At 31.6% G+C, this 25,885-nt stretch overlaps 1 protein-coding gene across 1 annotated transcript in view; it reads left to right on the top strand.

The window, feature by feature from the left end:
• The window catches only part of FSTL5 (follistatin like 5), a 631,294-nt gene that overhangs the window by 199,987 nt on the left and 405,422 nt on the right, over window positions 1-25,885 (top strand). Inside the window, exon 4 of the mRNA XM_033135298.1 lies at window positions 16,199-16,447. Coding sequence (XP_032991189.1) covers window positions 16,199-16,447 — 249 coding nt within the window. The remainder of the gene's footprint in view (window positions 1-16,198; window positions 16,448-25,885) is intronic.

Raw genomic sequence — 25,885 nt, forward strand, 5'->3', positions numbered from 1 at the left:
TTAGTAATCTTTTTTATTTCAGTTAGGTGGTAGTAATAACCTCACTTTAACTTTTGAATTTAGTAATTTGATTTTTTCTCTCTCCTTTTATTCTTTTTAAATTACTTAATCAAGTGAAATGTTTCTCTTTTGTATTGATCTTTTCAAAGATTCATCTTCAGTTTAATTGATATTCTCTATTGTTTTCTGTTCTCTATTTCATTTATTTCTGCTCTAATCTTTATTATTAGTTTCCATCTGCTGGCTTGGGGTTTATTTTTCTCTTCATTTATCAGTTCTTTATAGGCATTTATAGCTGTATCTTCTCTCTCCAAATCCCATAAATTTCGGTATGTATGCTTTCATTTCCATTCATCTCAAAGTGTCTTCTAATTTCCATCTTGATTTCTTCTTTGACCCACTGTTTTTTTAAGAATGTGTTGTTTAATTATAATTTATGTGTTAATAGCCAATTATATTATTAATTTGTAGTTTTATTCCATTATGGTTAGAGAATAGACTTTGGATCATTTCAATTTTTTTAATGTATTGAGAATTCTCTTTTTATTTATTTATTTTGTTTATTTAAAATTTTGAAAGGTAATTTTACTATATATAGTATTCTTGGTTGTCAGTATTTTTATTTCAGCATGTTAAATTTATCATATCACTACATTCTGGTCTCTGTGGTTTCTGCTTAGAAATCAAGTATCATTTTTATTGAGAATTTCTTTTGTAGGACAAGTCCTTTCTCTCTTGCTACTTTCAAAATTCATTCTTTATGTTTGTATTTGGAAAGTTTGATTATAATATGTCTTGGTGTGGATAGTTCTGTGTTTATCTTTCTTGAACTTCATTGACGGTGTAAACTCATGTCATTTTTTCAAATCTGAGAGGATTGTTCATTATTTTTCAATTTCCTCTTCTGCCCCTTTCTCTCTCTCTTCTTCTTCTCGGACTACAATTATGCAAATTTTTAAGTTTGATAGTGTCCCACAGGTCATTTAAGAGTTAGTCATTGTTTTTTATTCCTTTTTATTTGTGCTCTTTGGACTAATTTATTTTTATTTTTTATTAAATTTATTGGGGTGATTTGGATTAATAAAATTACATAGGCTTCAAGTGTACAATTCTATAATACATCATTTATATGGTGCATTGTATGTTCACCACCCAGAGTCAGTTCTCCTTTCATCATCACATATTTGACACCCTTTACCCTCTTCTACCATCCCCCCATACCCCTTTACCCTCCGGTAATCTCTAGACTGTTGTCTGTGTCTATGAGTTTTTGTTTTTTGTTTTGTCTAGTTCGTTTGTTGCTTTCAGTTTTATATCTCACATATGAGTGAAGTCATATGGTTCTGTACTCTTTATGAGTTATTTTTTTTAGTATGGTAATCTCAAGATCCATCCATGTTGTCCCAAATGGCAGTATTTCACCTTTTGTTATGAGTAATATTCCCTTGTATGTATGGACTATATCTTCTTTATCCAATCATCTATTGAAGGGTACTTTGGTTGTTTCCATGTCTTGGCCACCATCAATAATGCTGGAATAAACATCGGGTTACATACTTTTATGGATAAATGTTTTCAGATTTTTTGTGTAGATACCCAGAAGAAAACATTGCTGGGTCATATGGTAATTCTATTCTTAATTTTTTGAGGAACATCCATACTGTTTTTCATAGTTGCTGTACCAATTTATATTCCCACCAGTAGTGTATGAGAGTTGCTTTTCTCTACAATCTCTATAACACATGTTATCACTTGTCTTGTTGAACATAGCAGCTCTAACAGGTGTGAGATAGTATCACATTGTAGTTTTGATTTGCATTTCCTTAATAGCTACTGAAGTTGTGCATTTTTTCATTATCAGTTGGTTGTTTGTCTTCTTGGGAGAAGTGTCTGTTTAGGTCCTCTAATCATTTTTTAAGTTGATTTTTTGTAGTTGAGTTGTGTGCATTCTTCATATATTTTGTATATCTGCCCCTTATCGGAGGTGCTGTTTGCAAATATCTTCTCCGATTCAGTTGTTTGCCTCTTTGATGACATGATTCTTTGTATAGAAAATCTTAAAGACTCCACGATTAGAATCAATAAACAAATACAGTACAGTTGCAGGATACAAAATCAGTGTACAAAATTCCATTGTGTTCTTATGTACTAACAATGAATTCAGAAAAAGAGATTAAAACAATTCATTTTGCAATTGCAACAAAAAGAATAAGATACCTAGGAATAAACTTAACAAAGGGATCTGAAGGACCTATGCAGTGGACATTTTATAAGACATTATAAAAAAAAATGAAGAAGACACAAGAAATGGAACGATATTCTGTGTTCATGGATTGGAGAATCAGCATAGTTTAAATGACCCTATTACCCAGAGCAATATACAGAATTAATGTAATCCCCATCAAAATCCCAATGACATTCTTTAAAGAAATATAAAAGAAAATCAGATGTGTATGGAATCACAAAAGACCCCAAATAGCTAAAGCAATCCTAAGAAAATAGAACAAGACTGGAGGTATTACACTCCCTGCCTTCACTGTATACTACAAAGTGACAGTGATCGTGGTATTGGCAGAAATTCAGACACACAGACCAATGGAATAGAATTGAGAACCTAAAAATAAACCCACATATATATGGACAGATAATTTTCAACAAAGGACCCAGAAACATACAAAGAAGATAAGAAAGCCTCTGTAATAAATTTTGCTGGTGAAATTGGAAAGCCATGTGCAAAAGAATGAAACTAGACTGTTATCTGTCACCATATACCAAGATTAATTCAAAATGGATCAAAGACCTGATATAAGACCTGGGGGAAAAAAAAAAGCTGTATAGAAGAAGACATAGGCACTCACCTTGTGGACCTTGAGTTCAAAAAGGATTTTATGAATTTGACCTCAAAGGCATAGGAAGTAAAAGTTAAAATAAATGAATGGGCCTATATCAAACTGAAAACTTTCTGCACAGCAAAAAAAACCATCAACAGACTGGATCATTTCTACTGACTTATCCTCAAGTTTTTGATTCTTTTTTTCTGCTTACAAAAATCTATTTAAAGTCTCTAGTGATTTTTTTTTTTAATTTAACAAATTGTAATTTTCAGAGCCAGAATATCTGGAAATGTGGGCTGACAATTTCAACACCACCAGTCACTGGGAAAGGGAGATGGGCAAGAACAAGTAAAAATGCCACAAAGATTTTCTACCATTTTTAAGTTGCCTTTTCTGGATTCAGCGTTCTCTTCATTTCTATAAACTTTTGACTATTTTCCAGAGTTCTGATGAAATTTATTCTGACAATTTATGCAAACATCTTTGGTGGTTCTGTGGAGGAAAAGGCCTTTGAAATTACCTCCTCCACTATTTTTCCTGATGTCATCTTGCACATAACTTTAAAATTGACCTTCCTGATTGACTGTTTTTCTTTTGTTACGGCTTGTTCAATAAGCCAGAATGTCACCTATTTCTGGTTAAATGAAGCCAAACTCTCCAAACTAGCAATAAGAATTGCTATAGTTTGCCCCTTCATAAATAACAAAAAAGCAAATCCTCTTCTACAGTGCTTCTCAGTATATGGTCATTTTGATGCTTGAGTTATGAAGTGTGTCTGCCAGCTTAATGAGTCAAAGCACAAACTAGATGAGAATCAGTTAAAGGAAATAAAGAACAAACCTTTCTGACACCATTGCCTGAATATCCCTAAAATAGAATCGAGTCATAACTTGGTTATTTGGGTTTTAAAGAGAGAAAAAATGTCATTAAAACTTAGTATATCTATAATAAAAGCAAACTTTTCGCATTACAAATATTTTCAGTATCATTTTAAGCTATAGGTGTTCCAACACCAGAATGGACAGTTTTAGAATTCATTCTGATTCATGTACATTGTTCCAATTTTTCATGAAATATAGATTTCTTATATTCATTCTAAACAAATATTTAAACAAGTAGTTCTATAGCACAATTTTGTTTAGGTGTCATGGAGAAAAAGCACAGTTCTACAAAAGTGCACTGACACTGATGGGTGGCGGTGGTGATGGTGGAATGTACTTTCGTAAGGAAGGAGTGTACGGAAGGTTATAAAGGAATGGTGTTAAGACCTCTTGGTAGATGAGAAGACATGCAATGTGAGACCTATATGATGAGTGGGAGTTAGAAAAGAAACTAGGTCTGTCGGTAGAGAGGTGAGATGATTTCCGAGCAGTCACCGTGTTAGAATATCATGAAGATCAGGACATTTGCAATAGATAGGCAGGGACGTAATATAAATCAGGTACTGAAGTATAGCAGACATGTAGACAGAGAGAGAGGCTCTGTGCTTTTTTTTTTTTTTTTTTTGCTTTTAACTTTACCATTCCATATCTCCAGCTCTCAAGAGTAAGTGGAAGGAGATATACCTCTATGGAGACCTCCAAGTGTCCTCAGGATCAGGACATGGAAGGGGAGAGCAGGCCCAGGGACATCATCAACACAAAGTCCTTTTCCTTCAGAATTTTGTACTTCTTTATGGCTTTCTTGCTTTCTCTGTTGCTATTGAGAATTCTGATCTCTAATCCATTTTGTATGACTGAATATTTTGTTTTCCCATTTGGAAGCTTGTAGAAAATTCTCTTTTCAATATTTTAAAATTTCATGATGTGTCATGGTATGAGTCTCTTCTAATTCATTTTACTGGGCACTGGGTGAACTCTCTTAATTTGGCAATTTGTGTCCTTCAGTTCTGGGAAATATTTTAATAATTTTATTAATTATTTCCTACCATCTGTTTTTCTTCCCTCTCCATCTGGACCTTCTATTATTTGGACTTTAGAATTCTGGAAGTGATATCTGTGTTGTCTTATATTTTCTTTTTGATGTGTTTTTTATTTTTTTATTTACTTCTTTTTTGTGAGATTTTCTTAAGTTTATTGTCCAGACTCCCTCTTGAAGTTTCTATTTAACTATCAGCTTTTTAAATTCCAGTGGTTCTTTTTGAGTTTTATGAAGTTTTTTCTATTCTTATTTCAGAGTTTATCTTGTTTTAGAGATGAACTATAAACTTTTATTTCTATGACGATGTAAATTAAAGATTTTACATTTTTGTTTTACTTTTTATATTATTTTTTCTCCTGCATATTCTCATTTACATTGTTTGTATCTCTTTGTTTTGGCTTTATTTTCCATCCTAGTTTACTCAGATGTCCAGCTAATATTGGCTTTTGGCTTTTGATTAAGAGAGGGATATCAAATAGCTGGCCTGAAATTTCTGAGCACCGGGTAAAGTTTTCAACTGTAAACTTCACTGTGAATGACTGGGGTGGATCAATTTTAGGGAACTTCCAATATTAGGTTACAGATTCCCCGAGAACAGTTTGAATCACCTGCCTAAAGTCCATGCCTATGACTGTCAATAGTTTTGCAGGGTGCTGGGATGGAATGCACTCAGGGAGAGAGCCGCTCTTCACTGCATTTAACATTCAGTGTTCAGATTCTATACATTTTGTGTCTGAGTGTATTAACCTCAGACTTCTACCAGGATTGTGCAGAGGACGTGATCTAGTAATTTAACAACTTCTTAAACAATTTTCAGCATGCCTCCGTATTTTAAAATTACTGCCACTCTCATTTCCTGAGGTACTTGATATTGCTAGTTTATGGACTTTTTTGAGGAATCTGTGCTGTAAATAAGGTTTTCCATTTTACTCACTACAATATTGGGATACAGTTTCCTTAGGGTCACGAAGTCAGTTCCCACTTAGCCATATGTTTTCAAACTTCCAATATTGTGTTGTCTTTTCTCCAGTTCTTCTTATCCCTGTATATATCTTTGGAAATAATTTGTTTTGGTGGTTTGGGAGGATTTAGGAGGGAACAAAATGATGTTTGTGTATTCAATTTGCCATAGTAAAGCAGAAGTGCACTTAGAAAAATATGTGTGCATATACTTTGATAATGTATATTAAATATATGTGTAAGATATATTTATAAGATACTTTATTGATTTCTTAATTTCTACAATGCCCAAAAGTAACAACTATCAGCAAAATTTAATCTGTATTTCTTTAAAGGAAGCTGTATGTTGGGTGAAAGTAGTTTTTGATTTTATTTTTCTTACGGTTCAGGGGAGGGTCTTTAAGTCTATGCAATTCTCATAAGACTGTTTGTGAAGATTGTATAGATTTTTCTTATTGGTTACCATTACGACCATTTGGAAACCTAGGAAGAAAATTTGTTATTTGGACCTAATTGGACAGAAGTTGAATATAAGGAAACTACTATAGGGCAAAAAAGACTGAAAGTCTGAAGCAACAAAGTCATGTACAAAGGAGGAGGCAGAATGTGATATCCTGCAGCTGGAAAAGTTGTTATCTTCTCTAGAGGAGTTCCATGAACAGTCCTGCCAGAATGTCCAACTTTTAATTTCTTCTTCCTGATGATAAAGAGATGGCTTTGACTATGTAGTCCCAGATGTTTATCGGAATTTTGGAAACAGATGCATTCAGTGATCACCTACTTTCTTAGGTCTGTGAGGAAAGTCAAGGGCAATCAGATGGATATGAAGTTAGGAATAGGATTGCTTTTTCAGAAAGATATCATGGGATAGTTGACCTTATTGTACAATCCCTGTAGAGCAAAGGCAGAGAGCTCTGCACCATTGATGCTGGGTACCCAACAACAGAGAATAAATTAGAAACAAAGATTCTGTGGAATCAAAATTGAGTGAAATAATTAGTTTCCAAAGTTTTCTCTCCCTACTACCTCATTCTTCTATCTAATGACTTTTTTAAAATGCCCTGCCAAACTGAAGCTCTTGTGCGAAATATAATCAAGTCGGAACTGGAAGAGTACTAACTTCCATTACTTGATAAGTTGACAATGTGGGCAGGAAATTTCCTAAAATAGAAGAAATGTGATCATGAGCTCCAAAGAAAAATGAACGGCCACATTTTGTTTAAGAACATATTACACATAATGAGTATTTTCTGTAAAAGATCATCAATATGGTACCATACTATTGAATCAAGAGGGTTGAGTGGAGTCTATGGGCTAAACTGGGACCCTATCATATTAAGTACTGTTTCAATGAGTATCAAATAGCACATGAACTTTGGACTATAATGTGTATTTTTTGAAAATTGCCTACTTGTTTGGTTGTTTATTATAATGAAAAAAATAACAACAGCAACAACATTGATTTTAATAATACCTAACGTTAACGTTGCACTGATTATCTGATAGGTAGTATTTTAAAGGCTTTCTGTGTATTAAATTATAATAATTCTAGGAGACCAGTTAGATTACCATTTCCATTTTACAGGTGAGAAAAGCAAAGCAGGAAGATTACACAATCAGTCACTATGTAATGGAGCCAGATTTCAAACCTGGGCAGTGGGACTCCAGGTCCAATGTTCCAAATAAGGTTTTCTTAAAGTTACCAGTTCTTTTATTTGAGTGAAAGTATTTCCAGTACACTTGAAAAACTTTTCCAAAGTTCAAGTTGCTAATTACAACTCCACCTTCTATATACACTTTACCTCCCCTTAAAACATTTATTCATGTTTCCACCTATCATTTTATATAGATGGCTGTCTCATTCAGATTCCTAGATTTCTAATAAGCTCAAGTTTTACATTTCAAATTGTGTATAATACATATCTTCTATGTATTTCCACCAGAAATATAAAAATCAATAGGAACAAAGTACAGGCAGAATAATATAACTGCTAATAGCACAAACATAAGTTTGAGGCCTGGCACCATCACTTACCAATTATGTGACTCTGGACATGATAAGTAATCATTTTGAGCCAGTTTCTTCTTTATTTGTAAAGCAGGAAACAAATAGCATGTATTTCAAAAGATAGTTACAAAGATCAAACGAGAAAAAATGCTTTAAAAAGTGCTTTAGTCAGTATACACAAATGGTAGTTATTTCTAGAAAGGAAATTTGATTTGGAGATTTTTTTTTTATTCTTCTCCACTTCACAGCTACCACTGAAAGAACAAACTATATAGAAAAAAGCTATATTGGTGCTGCCATTTATCTAATTGTAAAAAATATATGGTAAATAATTACTTTAAAATAAGTTTAAAATGAGATATAGCAGGTTTTCCTTGCATTCCTTTATTGGAATAATAATTGCCTTACCAAATTAGGACGTGATCACTCTGAAACCATTTGTAAGGTTAATGTAAAAAAGATAGAAGGGCCAAATTTTATGGTACATAGACTATTGCTCTCCTGTCTTGCCATGGTCTTCCTTTTCCAACCAATTTCCACCTGTTAAGATCCTAAACATTTTTTTTTTTTTTAAATCCCTGATCAAATCTGACTTCTATTAGGAAGTATTATTTTTTGTTTTTTTAGTTTTCCTCATAATAAATATATATTTCCTCTACAATTCACATAACTCGATCTCCCGTGTGTTGTTTTTTCACTTTATAAAATATTTATGTTTTAATTATTTCATATCCTTACTAAAATATGAAGGTCTTCCTGAACCTAAGTACATGACATGTATCTTGGTATACTTTTCAGTAGTTAGGTGATTAAGTTTAGGTAGGGAGTTCTGCAACATAACCTCTACATCCAAAAAGGAGATGAAGATAAAGGAAAGAAACAAGGATAGTCACCAAGTTATAAACACAATAAAATATCAATTTGGTGGGATCCTGTGGCCCTGCAGCCTAAAATGCATAATTAGAGAAACCTTGGATAAAGAGCTCTGATGTTAGATACGTTGTCAGGTAGGGAGAGTGAGGTGCCAGATCATGAAATGACTTTTAAATTCATACCAAAATAGTCACATCTGTCTGCCAACACTGTAAAGTAGAAAACGATATTATTAGTTAAGCAAATTATACATGACGTTAAGGTGTATGTAGAGAAGATTATCATGTGAAGATTAAAATATTTATAGAACATAAAATATATGTATTGCAGTGTTTTGTTTTGTAACTTATAAAGAGTTTATCAATGGTTTAAAACTAACCAAAAGCCATTGATGAGAACACCAGAATCAAAATATTTAGAAGGCTCAGAAAACTACTCAATTAACTGATAAAACTAATAAAAAATTATCTTTCAAAATAACTGAAAAAGTTTTTGTTTGGTTAAGTAATGAATTAAAAATATTGATTTCATTTTGTGGAAAAATAACATTTTCAAATACACGTCATAAAAGTATAGATGTAAACGTAGAATAACTTTAAAAAATTGGTTTTTCTGAAAGGAAAATAAACAGAGTGATATGGGTAAAAAACAAAATATTTCTAGAGCTACAGAATAGAGATCAATCAATAAAACCAAAGACATAGAGATCATAGCGGGACATTGGCTAAATGGGATTTTGAATACATTCGCAGATATTCCCTGACTAACAGGGTTTCAACTCACAGTTTTTCGACCTTACGATGGTACAAAAGTGACATGTATTTAGTAGAAACAATATTTTGAATTTTGATCTATTCTTGGGCTAGCAATATATGGTACAATGCTCTCTCCCAATGCTGAGAAGGCAGCAAGCCATGGCTCCCAGTCAGCCATGTAATGCAAGGACGTAAATAACTGATACTGTACTGTACTCTGCGTTGATAGCATTTTTCAGGTGTTGTGTTTTGTGTTTTTGCATCCCGTTATGTCTGGAAAACACCCATGTGTGTCTCCTGCTTTGGGGGACAAGAAGAGGAAGGCAATCATTCACGGGATGAAACTCATTCTACTTTCTACTTTATGTCTGTATGATTTTGACTAATCTAAGAAACTCACATAAGGGAATCACACTATATTTGTCTTTTGTAACTGACTTATGGAACACTCTGTACTTTCTATTCAGTTTCGCTCTGAACCTAATCATGCTAAAAAAAAAAGTCTATTAAAAACATAACAACATAAAGGCATTAAATGCACTCTGATAAAGAAAAATAACTCTTCAAAATCAATGCATATTTAAAATAATGTATTGAAGTAGATTTTAAAATTAAAACTTTTAAATTTAAAAGCAATTTTCTTCTAGCAGTCATTTATTTCTATAGTAATAACAGAAACTGCTATGTCTTCATCTCTCCTAAATTTCCTATTAGCCGTATGGCTTATCTGACTCTAATAATCAGCATTATAATGAATCTGAGGATTATGTAGCCAAATCTACCCTTCTATTACAATGTTTGATTTTTACTTAAAACATGTTTATTTTGCTATTGAATGTAATTGTGTGAAAATATCTACATTATTTGAGAATAATCTATCTCTTGCTTTAAAGTTTTAATAAGAAATAAGATGTTTTTAAAGTTTTGGATGTGTATCCCAACGCCTGAAATATTTAAAGTTTCACACATGATTTAGAATATGTCTTTCAGCTCATTGCATAGACATATAAAATGAAATGCTTTTCTCTTATGTCCGCTAATTGATGCATTTTCTTATGTATGGAGCTACATCATTCATAGGGGAGATGTGTACTGTCAGCAAAACTACTAACAAATAACAAAAAATAAGGAAATACATTTTTTCTTTAAATATCCCTCAAAATATTTACAGAACTCAGATTTTAGAACAACTATTTTGCTTTTAATAATCACAGTCATCTATAAGAAGGTCTTAAATACGAAATATTCACCTATGATCTGTCTTGTGAATTGGTTTGTCTATCTATGTACTGACCTATCTACAATGTCAAGACATTTCCAGTTACTTATAGAAAGTATTATCTAGTGATATTTCTTTGGCTTCTAACCTATTTCTGTGATCTAAATAAATCACACAGATGATGGAAATATTTTTATCCGGTAACGTGTTCTCGTATAACCATAAGTACACTCTAAATTCTCAGTGGGCTGATGACATAAATTTACTAGAGAAACCTTGGCTCCTGGATGGGGCATGGAAAGGATAAAATTAATGGTTAGGAAAACTCGTAGTGTACTTTCTTATCAAGGTAACAACCTGAGGTGGGAAAGAGTTTTGTGAGTGTATCTTAGGCTATTTCCATTTTCTGTTGTCATAATTCAAATGGTCATACTGCAGTCGAGAACCTCAAGTCAGCAACCACTGCCGTATTAATTTATGGTCTCCAATCATCGAACTTTTTAAATGACACATGAAAAATCATCTGCATTGGCAAATATTTATTTTCATTGAACAGAAAATATAATTTAGATGCATGAAATTTAACTGAATCCCTCTTTTTGTATGCCTATCTTTTTTATATTTACTTTTTTAAAAATAAATCTGATGGCAGAATTCCATAAAAGTGCTTGCAGACGTCTAATGGATTATCTGAAATAAGAAGGTTCCAAATTCACTGAACTACAGATATGTGACAGTTCAAACTGTATTTTAGTCGTGGCTCACCAGGTAAACCTTCAGTAAGACAGCCTTGTTTTGACTGACTTCACAAAACAGCAGCAGGGAATACATATTCCTGTCTTTAAAGGCCATGAAACGATCATACTGTGCTCAATCTTCTGCAAGCATTAGAGTATTTACTTGAACTTCCATTTACCATGAAGTTTGTGAGGACTGAATGTGTTTTGTTAGAGTTTACAGTGTGCAACAGGAAATTGTATTTTGGATTTACTGTAGTGTTTCACAATTTTTCCACATGTGGGTAGCAAAATGTCACCAAAATATTATGCTTCTAAACCAAAATATGTAATTTTATAAATGTGAGCCTTCTTTTTTCTATTTTTGCAGATGAGGGAAATTCTTATGTAGTGGATACTTGAAAATTGTAGGTGTATTATTTGGAAACAGACATTTAGATATTCCTGTAAATACGTTCCAGTGAATGTAATAAAAACTAGAGTTGTCAAAGGCTGTTGTTTATTCATTCCAATGATTTTAAGTTAATATAGTCCACATACCAAATTCATAACAAATGATAATTCTAAATAATAATAACTATGTTTGTTAAAAATGTTAGTCTGTTCCAGGCCCTTTCAGGGCATGATCTCACATTATCCTCTCAAAAACCATATGAATTTATAATGATCATTATCTCCATTTTATTTATTAATTTAAATAATACTTAGAGAGTTTCTTCTGTGTTCTAGGTATATGGGGAAACTGAGGCTTGTCTATGTTAACTAACTTCTTTAGAATCGCACTTGTAGTGATGGTTGGAATACAAATGAAGGACTCTGATTTGAAAGTTCATTTTGGTGACTACGAACCTGATACAAAAACAAAATAAATAATGACAAAATCTTTGGGAAAAGAGGAATTTAGAACATCTAAGTTAAAAATAGTTTTGCATTTAGTGCAGTTGAGGCTATTTGTAAAGTATGAAAATATTTAAATTAGAGAATTATGAGCATATGGTTGTTTGCTGCAGGTGATGTTTAAATATTAGGCATTATAGAGAAAGTTTACTAAATATGTTTCTCAGATATTAGCTTTTATTAGAAACTATGTTTTTCCAAGAATTCTTAAATGAATTATTTGGGTGAGAGTAAATATGAAGATGATTTATTAATTCCCTCTTATTTTAGCATTTGAATATCAGGTCCCGGTTGAGGTCAGACAAATATGGAATGGAAAAGCAGACTATAGTCATGTTCTCTGACCTGAAATCTGTTGTTTTTTTTTAACAAATCAAAGGTAACATAATACTTACATTTTGTACTTTCCTACTATGTATTTTTGTGAGACAATTAACACCTCAAATAGTTTGGCACTCTAAATCAATTATGTTTATTGCCACTGTAATCATTAGAGGTAGTTAATTCATCAAAATCTGGTTCTTCCCTTCTGCTGCTACTGTTTTAAATCCAGCATCAGTCTGTTTCATCCCCTGCCTATCCCTGTGTCAGCCTTCTGAACTCCTAACCCATTCTTCAGATAAAACCTCAATTGTGACATGATACATTGTCCCTGAGGTCTTACCTGGTATTATCCATCTTACTTTCCTTTGTGCCCCTACATTAGCCCCTGAATCTTTGTCTCTCTGGTTGGGCACTGTCAGATCCTGTCATATGCCCTTCGTGAACTACAATGAACTTTCATATATCCTATAGCAATTAATATAGCACCTTACACATAAAAATAATTACATTTTATTAATGTTTATTTCAATGTAGATCCACTTTACATTAAGCATCTGTTTGATAAAGTCTATATTTTATAAATTACTCAAAGAGAATTTCATCATTGTTGAGATTCTAAAAAAACGTATTTTAGAATTATGTAAAATTATTTTGCTTTATGACTTGGTGTCTTTCTTCTTTTAATGTTTCAGCTTTGTTTGTGTTTTATATGTGAGGAATTTTTGTAGAGCTCTGAAGGCATAAACATAAAATTATGTAATTGTTAAATACATAGCCCTTTTGTGGGAACAAATGTGATTTTATCAAGGTATAAGATAGCAGAATATAAGTTCTTGGTTAAAATGCATTTAGTGCATTATCTGACTGCATGTAAAATAAATCTTTGACATGTTGATCAGATTAAATTGATACAATCTCAACTAAAACTGAAGTTAAGAATTAGCTATGGATAATTACTATCAGAAAGGATATGTTCTAGTTATTCATTTACATAATTTGAGCTTTCTTTTGGATTGCCTATGAATTAATTAAATTTTCTTTAATTGTAGCATCTATATGCATCACAACTTATAGCTAATGTAAAATAGCTCATTAACTTCTACCAAATAGCCAATATCCTAATGCAAATCTCTGAACTGGAATATGGGCATTAAGAGGAAAAAAATTAAGAGGAGAGAATCTGAGAAGAATACCCACCAACCTACATATACTAGAAATGACCTCATTTGATGGCAGAGCATTCTTCCACCAAAAAGAAATTCTGATTCAGTCAGCTACCTTAATTTATGACTAGAATATGAAATGATCAGACTCTCTTGATAAACATTAAACTTATTCTTTGATAATAAAAGTAAATTAAATATTTTTCTGATAAATCTTAAACTATTTGATAGCTAGAAACTGTTAGTAAGGTAGAATATATATATAATTATATGAAGTAAAACTATATGAGACAGACTTCTGTGTTATAATGGCAGCCTCGTATTGGACCCTATAAACATTAGATTAACAACTATCGTAAGTACTGGTATAAGGATGAGGAATAAGATTTTCCAAAACGAAATTAGTCGTTATTTTATAGTTATGATTGTCATATTTTAGATGTTCTTTTTCAATGTATTATATTGAATATTAAAAAGCAATATTAGAAAAACAGAAAATTTAGCCCAATATAATATACACCTATGTAGTCAATTGTGTTAATTTTTCCACATCTTCTCATTTCTTCCAAATATTTACATTACTTTATATGGTTTTAATCATAGCATAAACTTCTCATCTTTTCCACTTAAGAGCTTTAATAATTGTTTACCTGGTCTTTTTCTTTGTGTTATATTTATTTGAGTTATAAATTCGAATATCTTTAAATCAAAGGCCCTAAAATGTTTTCCTGGAAGCAACAGTATCATCATTAGCTGTAAACTTGGGAATAAATTTGGGGCTGTACCCCAGATCGACTGAATCAGAAACTCTGGATTTTAGTGGAGGTAGAATCTGTGTTTTAACAACCTCTCTAGTCGATTCTATTCTATGCCAAACTTCAAGAACTACTTAGGTAAACATATTTTCCAAACACTTGGAAAGCTTTGTTGAACAAATTGTATTATTTTTTCTTTGAAATTTTATAGAATATTTTTTCAACATTTAGAATGTGGTATCAGAGTACAAGTATTTTGAAATTACTTTCAAAAAGATTTGTACCACTCTATATTGCTATCAAAAATGTAAATTAGCTTCTAAAATTATGCTGTTGATAACATTGGTCTTTTTTGGTAATTTTAATTGGCTAAATTTCATTTGGAAATACACACATACATATATATGTATATATAATAGGATAGCATAGGTCTTATTTAAAAACAAATAATAGAAATTCTTTAAATCCTTTTTTATTTATGTATGCCTGTCCTTATGAAAATTAGTTTCTAAAAAGATAGTAATACTACTAATAATGACTAACCCTTAAATTGAGTTTTATATGTGCTGATCCCTTTAATCGTGATAACTCTATGAGGATATGCTATCATTTCTGTTTTACCGATTACGGAACTGCGTTACAGATGTGTTAGTACCTACCCAAGGTCCTGAAGCTTGCAGCTGGTGGAGCTGTGGTTTTAACTCTGGATCAGAATCCATGTTCTTAATAATTATGATTCAATCATGTAGAGGGATGGCTTCAAACCAAGAAACATTAAATATCTAAAATAATTACTCTAATTTAAGTTTATAACCTCTCAAACTTTTCCTTTCTTTTCCTTTCTTGTTTTCAATATATATAGTGTCCTGATGGTATATATACATACACACATACACACACACAGACACACACACACACACACAGATGTATAATTTGCTTTTTTATTTTCTAGTAAGATAAAGTTCTCACAGGAGAAAAGCCAGTTCTGCCTATAAAAGCATAGGGATTCAATTGTTTGGTTTTAGTACAGGACTGCTGGATACATCTATATTTTTCTTATGCCAATAGCAATTATTAGACTGAGTAAGTAACAAGAAAATCAATTTGCCCATGATTTATTAATTCATTCATGAGATGCATAAGTAATTGTCAAGTACAAAAGTTCAAAAGAAGAAAGGATCAACTGTCAGAATCCACCAAGAAGTTTTCAAGACACATTTCTCATTCCTGTCTCCTACTATTTCCTGCCTTATGTGTGTATATATATATACATATATATATATATATATATATATATATACACATATATATATATATATATATATATATATATATTTCCTTTCTTCTATCCAGAATGCTGTTAATGTAAAAATTGACATTTATTAAATATTTACTGTGTGCCAGTGATGTGCTTTCTGTGGATTATTGCAGGTAGCATTTTGTGAAACTCGAGGGCATTGTACTATTTTCCCCATAGTAGAGACAGGGTTTGAACTCAGGCAATTTAACTTTAGAGACCTTGTCCATAAGGACTACACTACTTATTGGGGAAGGAGAAGGGAGCTCAAGGAGAAGAAGGGAGGAAGGGAAGAATGTTGAGGGTATTATGAGAAAGTTCACCTGCCAGTCCCTTCCCTAGTTGAGTACAACTGAACCCTGGTTGTACTGTATATAGATGTATTGTCGTGAATCTTTGACATGATTGTATTTTTTGGACATATGATCAAAATCATGTTGTATTATTTATCCTCAGGATTCCAGATTCAGGATGGCCCTTTGGGATCTTGTGAAAATAAATACTGTGGCTTGGGAAGGCACTGTGTCATCAGCAGAGAGACAGGGCAAGCAGAGTGTGCCTGCATGAACCTTTGCAAACGGCACTACAAACCAGTGTGTGGATCTGATGGCGAATTCTATGAAAACCATTGTGAAGTGCACAGAGCTGCTTGCCTGAAGAAACAAAAGATCACCATCGTTCACAATGAGGACTGTTTCTTGAAAGGTAAATGCAGGGTGAATCCAAAGTGTCACCCTCATCTATTTATTTTCCTCCTCTCAACGAGTGCCTTTAAGTTTAACCTCTAACAATTTTATATCAGCAAAGGTCTAAAGGGAAAGGAAAAAAAAGGAAAGGTGAACTTAATTACACCACTAAGCAGCAAGTGTACAGAAATTTACAAGGATGTGATTCTGAATCTCAGTTATGAGAACAAAGCTGGCCAAAATATGACTCAAAATTTAATATAGCTTACAGCATTGCACCATATGGCTTCCCAATCATGCAGTTATCTTAGGGACAGAGGATGGCTGGCCAATTCAGTCAACAGGCCAAATCCACCCAGTGAAAAGCACCTGGAGTGGAATTCAGGGAATAGTGCGTGCCAAACCATGCTGTGATAACATCTCATTTCTTGCTGATTAAAAAGGATCATTTCAGTTTGTGCCACATAATTCAAATTGTAAGTAACCCATACATGCCCACTGAAACAACTATGAAGAACTCAAACTAAACTCCACGAGTCGATCTGAGATGACCATAATTTAAATTTGTAAGCTATTGGTATTTACTTTCATGATACCTAAAATCATGGGTCATTTTTTAGGGAAAAGTATAGCTGAATTAATAATTTGACAAATGATTTTAACATGCTATGTAAATAAATCATTGAATATCTTTGAAATAATTTATTTATAAGCGCATTTGTTTTTATCTGTTTATTTATACTGGTTAAAATGATTGTTCATTAATAGTTATATTCCAAACTGAAATTCTAAGGTGTTAAATATGTAGAACTTTCATTCTTCGAATAGGCCAGTGAGCTACCTGATTTCTAATCTTTGATTCCATGCCCCAATTTCTCAGAATATTCCTGAAGCATATTTACACTTACAAACTTGTTTGATGTTTTAATTCTTAGCTTAAATTTATTCAAATATGATATAGCATTTCATTTGCTCATCAGCTAAGATAAAATGACTATTTAAAAATTGTTCTTTTTCGAACTTGGTAGAATGAATCAAGTATTATTTCCAAGGTTGTGAAAAAAAAAATGACACACTGAGCTTTTAAATGATATAAATGCAATGTGGTACAGTCATTTTGGCTACTAGAAGCCCTTTGATATAAATGAAGTAAAATTATGTAGTAATTTTATGAAGTGAAAAATGTTTTTCTTACCTTAGTGACCCATGTGCACCTTAAGTCATACATGTACAGATAATTTTATATTAGATCATCTTCCTTTACAGAGAGAATGCTGGCTGCTTTGGTTTTAAGTTCAGTTTATTTTTCTGTCCTATCAAATCTGTTTCTACAAATAGCTGAAAGGAATTCTATTAATATTGTACTTTAAAGCTCATGAAAACATATTTTTCTGTTGTTTTGATCTAAGATGGTACAGTAGAAATTTCTCTATTCTAATGTATATCATAAAACTATGTACTAAATTAACTAAATAGTATGTTATTAAGTTAATTTAGAATCATACCCTGAAACTCAGGTTTTGTCCCATTGACACCAAGTAATTGATTACATGGAAATATATGATACTAAATATGATGTGGGGAAAAAAAGTCTGGTGTATTTAATGTTCTGCTTTATTGCTAGATGTTTAGGTATAAGGCAACTCAGTCTGTAAATCAGCAAGAAGATCGATGAACTGGATATGGATAAGAATGTCTTCTTTATGAGTTCATTAACAATGATTTTCAGGATTTTTGTCCTTTAGACTTGTACTAAACATCTTTATTAGAGCTATGATTGCTGCAATATACTTTCTCATTATATCAGGGGTGTCAAAAAATGTATACACATAACTTGTATTCCTCTTTTGTTATCGGTATATATTGAGTATTACAAATTTAATAGTTTTTCCTGTTTTGAAATGTGTATACATTTTTTGGGCATCCTCTATATATACTCGTATTATTAGAATTCCATTTATGTTATCTTAGTTAGTTAGCACATTTCCCAGCTCAAAATTTGGGTGTCTTGTGTTTATTTGTTTATTTGTTCTGGTGTTTTACCTACCATATATATCACTCATAAAATAACTATTTCAGCACAAAGGAAATAATATACAACTAAACAATACATTGCTTGCCTTCGTAGTGTGCTATTGGCCAACTTTTGGACATAAAAGAAAATTCAATATAGTTGAAAGCCTAACATTATTGTGATGGCTAAAATTAATTCTTGTGATTGGGAATTATACTTGTATCCGTGGAATTACGGCAATTTATATTGTTTCAATAATAGCACAGTTGAAGAGGGAAATGAAAATATTAGGTTCAAAAACTGCTGAAACTTATGTTTAATTAGATATTAAAAAGAAAATAATCAAAACAAACAAAATAATAGGAATGAGTTTTCCTCCTTAGGAAAAATATGCTACTTTTAGATTTAAAAAGAGGTGATTATGAAAACCTTAGACTAGGAGTCAACAAACAAGAACCTATAGGCCACATCCACGTTGTATCCCATTTTTTTCATGCACCATTGTTGGAACACAGCCACACCTATTTGCTTAGGAGTTGTTTTTGGAGGTCTTTGAGCTGCTAAAGAAGAGCTAAGTACTTCCAACAGTGAGAATGTAGCCTACAAAGCTTAAAAAATGTAAATCTTCCCAGAAAAGAGTTGTTGACTTTTGTTTTAAAAGATTACTAGTGCCTTAAAATAAAATTTTAAAAATATTCGCAGCTCTTTACTATTCTGTATCTTCTTGGCTGTGGTGGTGAACATAGGGACGGACACACGTGGTAAAATCAAAAGAACACACACCCACCCATACACAAATGCATACAAATAAAACAGGAAACCTGAGTAAGATCAAAGGATAGTATCAAAGATGAGTTCCTGGTTCTAATATTGTACTATAGTTTTTCCAAAATGTTACCATTGCTAGAAACTGGGTCAAGGGTGCATGGAAACTCTGTATTATTATTCCAACTGCAATTATCTCTACAATTGACTAAGCGATTATCTCAAAATAAATGAAAGAAAAAGTCCTGGAAAAATATTCTCAAATACTTAAAACAACTTTAAAGAAAGTAGGATTTGCATTATTCATTGATTATTTGAACTTGAAGGTAAGTCTTTCTTATGTGTTTCACATATCAAATTTATCAGATTTATATTTGGCATTTATATTTAAACATTAAAATAGATTATATTTGTACAATCATGTATATTGATTCATTGTTTTAGCACTAAGATTAGAGTCCAGGCTGAAAACATACATATCTGTGTTTATAACTCTATATATCTATATTTATATCTATATCTATATGTCTCCTTCCAATTATTTGTGTTAAATATTTAAATGCTTTTGTTGTATACTTTGCATTTACTAACACTGCCTTTTAAATATAGACATGAATTCACTAAGAATTATGTTTGTGATTCATGATTTGTGGAATTGTAGATAAATCATAATACATCTATGAACACAACACTTTTCTAATTTATTTCTATTTATCTGACTACAAAAATACTGACTAAACTAGGATATAGAATACTGTAGTATTTATTTAATGGCATCAAATACTTTATGATGATGATGATACGTAACATAAAATTATATTTACATAATGCCTAATTATTCATTGTGATGACACTTTTGCCTTAAAGTCATTTATCAGCCCCATCCAACCGCCAAAAGCCTTTCTAACTGCTACAATCCATGTACTTATAACTAGTACAGTTTCTTCTCACCCTGACACCAGGCCTGTCTGGCACACACAGCAAAATTTAGTTACTCAGAAGTATAGATGTTAGCTGGAGTAAGAAACTCAAGATATAACCTATGCCAAAATGAATAGGGAATTAAACCTTTTATGAGAAAGTCAATTGAACAGAAACCCTTTTGCCATTTACTGTGCTGACAATAAAACTGCCATAAAGGCAAATGTTCTGTGCGCTTAAACGTGCATCACAAACAATAACAACTTGGAAAATATGGTTTTTACAGCTATGTGTGTGCTATTTGGATGAGATCTGACATTGCATTCTTTTTATTTGGTATAATCTGGAGAGACATCCATATTTCATGTATAAATTTATTTTAACCTGAACTTTTGTTTTTTTCTTTGAAACAGGCTTGTAAAACTTAGGCTAGAAAACTAGGCTGCCAATATTTTAAAATATGTCAGTGAACGGTAAATGCCACATGCTAATCCACATGTACTTTTAGATTGCTTTTTTTTTTCTTTTTTGAAAGGGCACCTTTGGAAATTTCTACATTATGTGCAAACATTATTTTATACCATTCATGAAAAATCGTAATCTTCCAAAATATGTAAACTTTGGAAAATGATACCCAGATGTTCATGTGTTGTTTTGTGTTTTAGTCAGTATTAGCCAAATGGAACAGTGGGGTTATGGTGAAAGGAATGACTGGAACAACTATAATGTGCATTATTAACTCTTTCAAGGCCAGAATGCTGATTCTCAAAAGCTGCAGGTTCTCTAAATGCATTCAGTACCCACAACATCCAAACTAATTTGACTAATCTTTTGAATTTTGGTACATCTATATTAAATGTTTTTCTGAATTTGGTGGTGTGAAATTAAGTTGTATTTCATTTTTCAAATGTATTTTCTATTTAACATTTAAATGTCTTTTCAATTACAGTTGACATTCAATATTTTATATTAGTTTCCGGTATATGGCATAATGGTTAGACATTCATGTCACAAATTTTATATATATATACATATATATGTGTATATATATATGTATATATATATATAATTTATGTATATATATGTGTGTATATATGTATATGTATATATACACAAATATATATGTAGTTTTATATATATATATACACACACATATATATGTAGTTATTACAATATTATTGACTATATTCCTTGCGCTGTACTTTACATTCCCATGACTATTTTGTAACAACTAATTTGTACCTCTTAATCCCTTCATCTTTTTCACACAGCCCCACAACTTTCCTCCCATCTGGCAACCCTCAGTTTGTTCTTTGAATCTATGAGTCTGTTTCTGTTTTGTTTGTTCATTTATTTGGTTCTTTAGATTCCACATATAAGTAAAATTATACGGTAATTGTCATTCTCTGTCTGGCTCACTTCACCCAGTTCCTTTAACATTTAATCAAAGTTAATTATACAGTTTTGTTGCCATTCTACTCTCTAATCAAAAGGTGAACTGTGTTGCCCATTATGTAACATTCTTTGGGAATCATTGTAATATGGACACTCAAATTCATTTGTTATTAAAATCATAAGAAGTGCGTTTCTCTCCTGATTTTTGAAAACTCGGTAAAGGATTCTGTAAACATTACATATGTATGTGTTTACTTTCCATTTATAGATAAATAGTAGATAAATAATAGATACATTTTACATACAATATGAAACATGTCCAAAAGAAGGGATTTAGATATTAAGACGACTCAATAAATATATTTAAAAAATTAACCAGAAATTGAGAGAGAAGATACCAGTAATAATAATAATACATTGATTATTTTAAAACACTTTCACAAATGCTATATTATTATTTCATTGTAATAAAAGCCAATGTAATATAGAAAAGGCAAAAAGCCTTAGGATTTAAAATGAACTGCCAATATTCCTATAGCAAGTTAATGCTTCTGGGACAGGAGAAAGGGAATCTCCCTTCTCTTTTAGTGCATGTATGCTCCAAATAGTACTGCTTAAGTCTACAATACCATAATGCCTTACTTGACTATGAGTTTTAAAATTTTACTTTTAATAGTAATTTCTATGTGAATATGTGACATTATTTAGACAATTTTGCCCACTGTGGCATTTGTAAGGATTAACTAATGCATTTAATACAGTTCTTGGCCTATAGAAGAACACAGTAACAGATAATTATTGGCTTTAATACTGGAACTGCAATAACTGTGAACATTTGATTGAAACACATTTTTAAACTTGAGTCTGTGAAGCCACACATATTTCTTTTAGGTTTAAAATAGGTTATATCTTGGGTCAAAAGATTCTGATTAAATTATTAGAGAATTAAATTTCCCAAACTACCAGGCTAATGTATGGTAGTGAGCTTTCCAATTGTAGATAAAATTACTTAAAGAAAAAAATGGCTAACTCAAGTTTAGAAGTATATTTTATTCATTTCTTAAAAAAAACTATCTCATAGTTATATTTCTCACTGATTTGTTATAGGCTAATTTAACTCATCTTATTTTACTTATTCCTTATTTAATACTGTTGTTTCCCTGAAAATAAGACCTAGCCAGACCATCAGCTCTAATGTGTCTTTTGGAACAAAAGTTAATATAAGACCTGGTCTTATTTTACTATAAGACGAGGTATAATATAATATAATATAATATAATATAATATAATATAATATAATATACAATATAATACTGGGTCTTATATTAATTTTTGCTCCAAAAGATGCATTAGAGCTGATTGTCCAGCTAGGTCTTATTTTCGGGGAAACACTGTAGTATAAATTCTATTTAAAGAATCATATTTTTATTAATCCTATCTACTTAATAGAGTGATAAATCTTATTCTATTTAGTCTATAAATATAATATCTATTGGATCCTAACAATGTTATTTTACTCTCCTCCCCTCCCAAAAAAGAAGAACTTTAGAGACTAAGTTGGTGTCATTGCATTTATTTTTTGTCAAATTTTCCCATTTATGATATATAGGAACTAAATTTAACTTTCAAATACATAGGTAGTCTTATCTTGTTTTTGTACATTTTCATGTTATATATTTGTTCTTCACGTTCATGTTATAAAATAAATATTTTACTGTAATATTTTATTTCATATTTTATGGTTGTATCAATATTTCATTAATAGTTGTAAGCACAATATTCAGTAGTGACAGGAAGAAATGAGAACATTGGTTCAAATAATTTGTTTTCTATCTTGAAGCTGTTTAAATATTGTATCAGTCATTACCTCTCATTGACACCTTCACTTATCATGTTTATTTTCTCAGTATCCTATTTTCAAATGCTGAATGTGATATTTCCATAACTTACAAAGTAAAGAACATTTTTTACAACTATTATTTTTCAATATGGTTGATGTCTCCTATTTGTTAGCAAAAAACAAGATGATGAAAAACTGTACTTGGATTACACTCAGCATATGTTATTGGGGATAAAATGTTCTAGAAAACACAGCTGAAAATGGTTCTCTATTAGTAAGATTTATATTTCACTTTTAAAACCATTTTTGAGGGATGCCTATAGATATTTCAGGTAACATTTGAAAACTTATTAATGACAAAAATTTAAAAAACAAATGGGAAAAGTGAGAAACCTTGCATGTGGTTATCATCCATATAGCTATGAAAAAAAAAGAAAAACAAGGATGATATCACATTAAATAAAGGAGATTTAGCATTTTCTAGCATAATAAAATGTATAGATAATTAGCAATCTTGCTCTTTTAATACCAGTTAAGCAAAATAAAATAATTTCTTCAATTTAATTTTAGATATTTAAATTAATGCAGTAATATGCAATAAGTTTGTTTTCAGTTCAAGAAACCGCACTATCTAGGTAGGAATTATCTATCAACCTTGTGGTTATAATAGAGCTTTGATCTATTGGGTGGTATGTGTTCACAAAGATGTGATGCATTTCATGTGTTCTCTTTATATGATAATTACTTTAATGACTTATTTCTGTATGTTCCTCTCATTAATAGATGTTTTCCAGCGGTTGTATAATTGGTTGCATAATGTCTTTCTAAAGCGCACCACCCCCAAATCTAGTCATGAGTTATGATTATATTTTTTGTCAGTATTTTTCCATCTTGATCACATCTAAAAAGCTTACAAGTTACTACTGAAGTTCTTTTAATAGATTCACCTGCCATACTGGGTTGAATTAAAGTCTATGATATGCAGAAACAATATTGAACCAGAATTTGATTTTAGTTTTAATATGTGTCCTAGGTAAGGCATTTATCTCCAAATTTATTATAATTTACATTATAATTTACAACATAACTTATAAAGAAAGAGCGATAATGGTGATTTGAATCCAGACGACAAAAGTGCCAGTGGTGGCACAAAGTTGTCTGTTTGTCTGTCTGTCTTAAACAATTTGCTGTGGATTAGACCTGGAGTTTATGGACTTAAAGAATAATCTAAGCCAAAACAAAAGTGATTTGAGGAATCATTTAATGAAATAAAAATCATTAGGGGAGTCACACATTTGAAAGTATATGTGAAAACAATATTTATACATACCGTGTTTCCCCGAAAATAAGACCTAACAGGAAAATAAGCCCTAGCATGATTTTTCAGGATGACATCTCTTGAACATAAGCCCTACTGTGTCTTTTGGAGCAAATCTTAATAAGACCCAGTCTTATTTTCGGGGAAACACGGTATACATATGTGTTTAAGGTTAGTTAAATTTGAATCCCTTTTAGACAAGCAAGGGAAGATGCCATTTATGCAGTTGGATATCAGTCAGAAAACCAAAGGAGAGTTTGGAGGAGGACACATACATTTAGAAGTTATAAGGGTTCTATATTAATAAAGAGAAAAGTCAAGGGACCCTATAATTGACATGAACTAGAGAAAATGGGCTTGCATCAGGAAGCAGAGAGCTAGGATAGAACTCTGTTGTACTGTATTTCAAAATTCAGCAGTCAGGAGATGGAAGAAGAACAAACAAAGGAGACAAATACATATTGATATATTCATAGGAGGAAACACCAAGAGCGTGTAAGAGTTTACTTACAGACACTAAATAAAAAAGTTTTTCATGCAGGACAAAATGAGGAGCTGAATTAAATGTTGCTGAGATCAAGTATGGTGACGATTGGAAATGACCATTGATTTAGAAAGATTCAGGCCATGGTTGACTTTGGTAAGAGTATATAAGAGAGACAATAGGAGCTGAGGAATTGACACAGCAGGCACAGAAAGCTCATTGGAAGAGTGCTTCTCTAAAGTGCTTCTCATATGTATATATATGGTGGTCGGAAAGGGGGACATGGAGATGAGAATAGTGAAACCAAGAGGGGCAAGAAAAGAAGATGCAGTTGCCAGAGCAGAGTGTTTGGATAGGCTACATCCAATGAACAAGATGCAAATTTGGGTTTAGATGAGAACATGGATTATTCATCCATTAAACAGAAGGAAGGGAAAAATAAGCACTTTCCGGTGCAGTAAGATGTATATATTTTATGATATAAAAATGTTGTTCTCATTTGGTTGCTGATATTTTTCAAATAAAATAAGAAATGAAGCATCTGGTGAAAGTGACAGAGAAGGTTATGGAGATTTGAGAAGAACCAAAAAAAAAAAAAAAAGTTGAAATAATCAGCAAGGAGAGAGGGAGAAAATAGGGGATATAGTAGGATTGCCAACGGTTTTAAAGAACTGTGTGGTATCTCTACTCATAAATTTAAGTGAGAGTAGACTTTTGTGG

This window comes from Rhinolophus ferrumequinum, chromosome 18, assembly GCF_004115265.2.
Source record: "Rhinolophus ferrumequinum isolate MPI-CBG mRhiFer1 chromosome 18, mRhiFer1_v1.p, whole genome shotgun sequence".
NCBI lineage: Eukaryota > Metazoa > Chordata > Mammalia > Chiroptera > Rhinolophidae > Rhinolophus > Rhinolophus ferrumequinum.